Below are 4194 nucleotides of genomic sequence, written 5' to 3'. Positions count from 1 at the left end.
CTTGCTTGTGGCTACCGCTATGCGATCGTCATGTGTGTGCGCTACTGCCCGTGCAACGATCACTTGCACACGGTTGCCTGCATGCCTATGCGGGGTTGTCGCGATGTGCGATCAATCGCAACATACAACTAACCACTAGGTGACCGCTACCACCAACAAATTTGTAATAGCGAGGTTGCTGTGACTACCATCGACAACGGTGCTGCACAACGATTGTCACTACTATACGATCATCGAAGATCGCGTTACAAAGAATCGAACATTGTCCGCAAGATGGAGTAGATAGAAATTTAGATTGACAAAATATATGGATTATTTAAACATCATGAACAAAAATAATAGATTTAATATATTTGATCTCAAGAATCTAGACTCTAATACTAATTGTAAGCATAAAATCTGTGATATGGTATATGTAACGTGAAAAAACTTTTATGTCAGGATTAAAATCAAATAATATTAGATCAGATTTAATATATGTATTTTTCGATGTCATCTGAAAAAGATTTCTCTGTGATTTGCAAAGACACTGTCATCCGGATATGAACATCACAATGATGTCGATCTACAAGGAAAACTAGACATTTCTCTCTTCTTTTTTTGTTGAGAGAGAAATCGTAATCTCTCAACTGCATCCTCTATAATATAAGTTATTAGGAGAATTCCTCCCAAAAAAGATATCCTTTAAAAAATCTTATTATAATATAAATTTTTTTATTGATTAATATCTGTAATCAAAATTTAATTAATTTTATTATATATCTTTCCTTTATAAAAGATCGCATAATCTTCTTATCTGTTGCTATAATTCACATCTCCGGACCGGTTATAACGCAACAATCAAAATCCTGCAAAGGCCAGATACGAGGATGCCCCGTTAACTACTTAAGAGTTGACATTATCATGAACAAAAAGTTTATCTTTTTATTTTTATGATAAATAACTCGAGCTGATATGATGATGTCATTATTATGAATGAAAGAATATTTACTCGTCCACAGAGACCATTCTCAGCCGAATTCTTGGTTTCTTTTGATACGGCTTCAGAACTTTTGCTCCATGGTTCTCAAAAGACAACCAACAACACCAACAGTGAATCTGTAGCAAAATAAGACATCGGCCTCGCATTTCCTACTGTTTTAGGGTAGACTTCTTCTTCCGCTGAGGGCAGGAGAAGAAAAAGTCAAAGTAGGACACGCCGTTGTTTGTCAATTATTACCGTGTTGGGTGGAGGCAACAAGATGTGTGAAAAGGCAGGATAACTAAAGCGAAGCTAATTAACTGGGAAGAGTCAAAATACACGTATCAGCTTGTCAGTATGCTTGACCATTTCCATGCCAACAAAGTTGATATATATATATATATATATATATATATATATATATATATATATATATATATATATATATATATATATATATATATATATATATATATATATATATATATATATATATATATATATATATATAAAATTAAAATTTTAAAAAGGAAAAAAAAAGGGGCGAAATGAGCTACAAATGCTAAATTTTTCATGAGAATTATCAAAATCCACGTTGCATTTTGCATTCATCTCTCACGTGATGACTTTCGATATAGCAATTATCCACAATCGATCAAGAACTCGCCAATATGAGAACCATGACATGCTAACAGCATTATCATTACACATAAAAGGACAAGATTCTAGTGAATTACTACATCATCATAACATATGAAAAATTGAATATGGTATGTTGGATTCAAATAAGACCATTTTGTTCTAGAAATAAGGAGCAGCTTTTTTTTTATCATAAAACTTGCGGAAGCCAACAAGTAGATATGAATTACGTCATCTTCATATATATATTTCTATTATCTCCTTCCACCACGATGACGCTGATAACCTGACTTTAGTGAATCACGAGACCTCAGATTTTGCATGTAGATATCAGTCACCATCAAATACAACATTCCCAACTCTAATTTAAGTATACACCGATGATGAAAAGCAATTTTATGGAGTCAACTATATCTTCTAAAACTATTATTTAATTAATGGAAAGTGATTCTCGTACCCATTTTGTCAAACTCGTGCAAATTAATACAATTATTTTTATAGTAGCGGATCGTACAGTGATTTATATATGTTGTAGAGGAGAAAATGAGGCAGTAAAAGTCGAAACAGGAACGAAGAACAGGTCGTGGTCACACTTTATTGATAGGTTACCTCCTTTTTCTCTCCCGTGGATGCTAAGAAATGGCGGAAGGTGATCAAAAAGGAGTTTTTGGAACTGGTAAAGTCAACATCATTTACTTTTCCTCCTCAGCTTTCAACAGCGTGAGAAGATGGTTGACCAGTGATTGGAACAAGTCAAAAGAGAGGCCGGCCTATATATAGCCAAGGCCGTGGCACAGATTCCTCTCATCGGACACTACTACCCTCAGCTCCCAGAGTTTGGCATGGATCTCTTCACAGAGGAACAGATCACCGAGTTCTATGAAACCTTCTGCCTCTTCGACAAGGACGGAGATGGTCGCTTCTTCTTCTTCTCTTTGCCACAGTTTCGCTTCCTTTCCTGGTTACTCGTTGGCTGATCATTGGTTCCCCATCCGTTACTGGGTTTGGCAGGTTCGATCGCATTGGAAGAACTGTCGACGGTCATCACGTCACTTGGCCTGAAGCCTTTTCGAGAAGAGTTGCAGGGAATGATCAGCGAAGTCGACGTCGATGGCAACGGCACCATAGAATTTGCAGAGTTCTTGGGCCTAATGGCCCACAAAATGAAGGTAAGAGAAATGGCCTCTGCAAGCTGGTAGCTGATAAATGAACACCTCCGACGACATGTTCTCATGCATCCATCCATGTTTTAACTCCTGCAGGATATTGATTCGGAGGAGGAACTAAAAGAGGCTTTCAAAGTGTTCGACAAGGACCAAAATGGCTACATCTCCGAGGCTGAGGTGAGTGTTCAAGTTGATTAACTCAGACATGAGCTCGAATTAAAAGCATGTTGTTCGAAGTATGCTATCGATCTTCTGTTCTTGTAGCTAAGGAACGTGATGATGAGTCTGGGAGAGAAACTAACCGATGAAGAGGTAGCTCAGATGATCAGGGAGGCAGACTTGGATGGCGATGGTCAGGTCAACTTCGAGGATTTCGTGCAGATGATGTCTGCCAGACCACTGTATAGAACGAGAGGCATTCATCAGTTCCTTTTAGCGCTCTGTCCCAAAATGGTTGATGATTCTTTTTTGTAGTTTCAGATATATAGAGACAATCCCACATTTCAACTTCTTTCCCACAGTTTTGATTGATGTTGCGGCATATGAGATTAACCTGCTTAACTTATAACACAAGTCAAAAAACTGAAATGGAAAACACATTTCAAGTTCTTTTCGCTTTCTATCAAAGCCTCACTTAGCAAAGGATTCGTGTCATCCTCCTCTCTGCTTCTGATCATCTCTGTAACCGTTATTATTAAATATCTAATTTAATAATAATATAACTATTATCATTAAGATTCATAATTCATTATCATGAATTTATTCATTAATTATGGTTTAAATGATTTCAGTTTTTTTTTATTCTTTAAACATGAAACCGTTATTATTAAATTAAATATTTAATATCATTAAAGTTCTTCATTATGGTTCAAACGTTACAAATCTGAATTAATTCTTGAACGTTATTATTTGGTGATAATAAATGTTCTTAATGGGAGAACATCTATATATATATGAGGATTTTGGTCCCAGGGCTCAGTCATCTCTTTGAAGCGAAGGGCTTTCCTACACCATCTAAGGCGAGAGTTCTGAGCCGAGAAGTACCAAAGTTCAAGAAGAAACCTCTGCAGAAATTCTTAATGACAATGGCTGGAGGTATGCTATTTCGTTTCCGCATTAGTTTTATTGTGTTTCTATTACAATGATTTAGAAACACAAGTTGGTTTCAGTGATTTCTAACATTTGGTATCAGAGCCTTTTGACCTCTGCCTTGATACGAAAGAGTTTTCATTTTTTATGCCATGAAAATGATTTGATTTTGGTTTCTTCTTGGAAACTTCTTGATATATTTTATTGAAAATCATAAGGAAATATCATTTTCAATATTTTAGTTGATAAAATGCTCATAATATGTATGCATATTTAGTTATATTAAATTATGTTTATGAGCAAATTTTTTATGTTTAAAATGTCTAGTGATCCATATAA

General features: G+C 35.6%; 1 protein-coding gene across 1 annotated transcript; it reads left to right on the top strand.

The window, feature by feature from the left end:
- Positions 1-2448: 2448 nt before the first annotated feature.
- On the top strand, positions 2449-3240 carry LOC135641404 (uncharacterized). Its single transcript, XM_065156762.1, has 4 exons — positions 2449-2515; positions 2612-2769; positions 2863-2943; positions 3031-3240. The coding sequence occupies exons 2-4, from the start codon at positions 2689-2691 to the stop codon at positions 3238-3240; spliced, it is 372 nt and encodes a 123-aa protein (XP_065012834.1). The 5' UTR covers positions 2449-2515; positions 2612-2688.
- Positions 3241-4194: the final 954 nt, after the last annotated feature.

The sequence above is a fragment of the Musa acuminata genome, chromosome BXJ3-6, assembly GCF_036884655.1.
Source record: "Musa acuminata AAA Group cultivar baxijiao chromosome BXJ3-6, Cavendish_Baxijiao_AAA, whole genome shotgun sequence".
NCBI classification, from domain to species: Eukaryota; Viridiplantae; Streptophyta; class Magnoliopsida; order Zingiberales; family Musaceae; genus Musa; species Musa acuminata.
The sequence above is the reverse complement of the archived record's forward strand: the minus strand, read 5'-3'. Positions and strand labels throughout refer to the sequence as shown.

Excerpts from the sequence above, each read along its gene's own strand:
- LOC135641404 (XM_065156762.1), top strand. The coding sequence starts at position 2,689 with ATGATCAGCGAAGTCGACGTCGATGGCAACGGCACCATAGAATTTGCA. Across the intron at positions 2,770-2,862 it reads TAATGGCCCACAAAATGAAG|GATATTGATTCGGAGGAGGA; the intron begins GTAAGAGAAATG and ends TAACTCCTGCAG. Across the intron at positions 2,944-3,030 it reads GCTACATCTCCGAGGCTGAG|CTAAGGAACGTGATGATGAG; the intron begins GTGAGTGTTCAA and ends CTGTTCTTGTAG.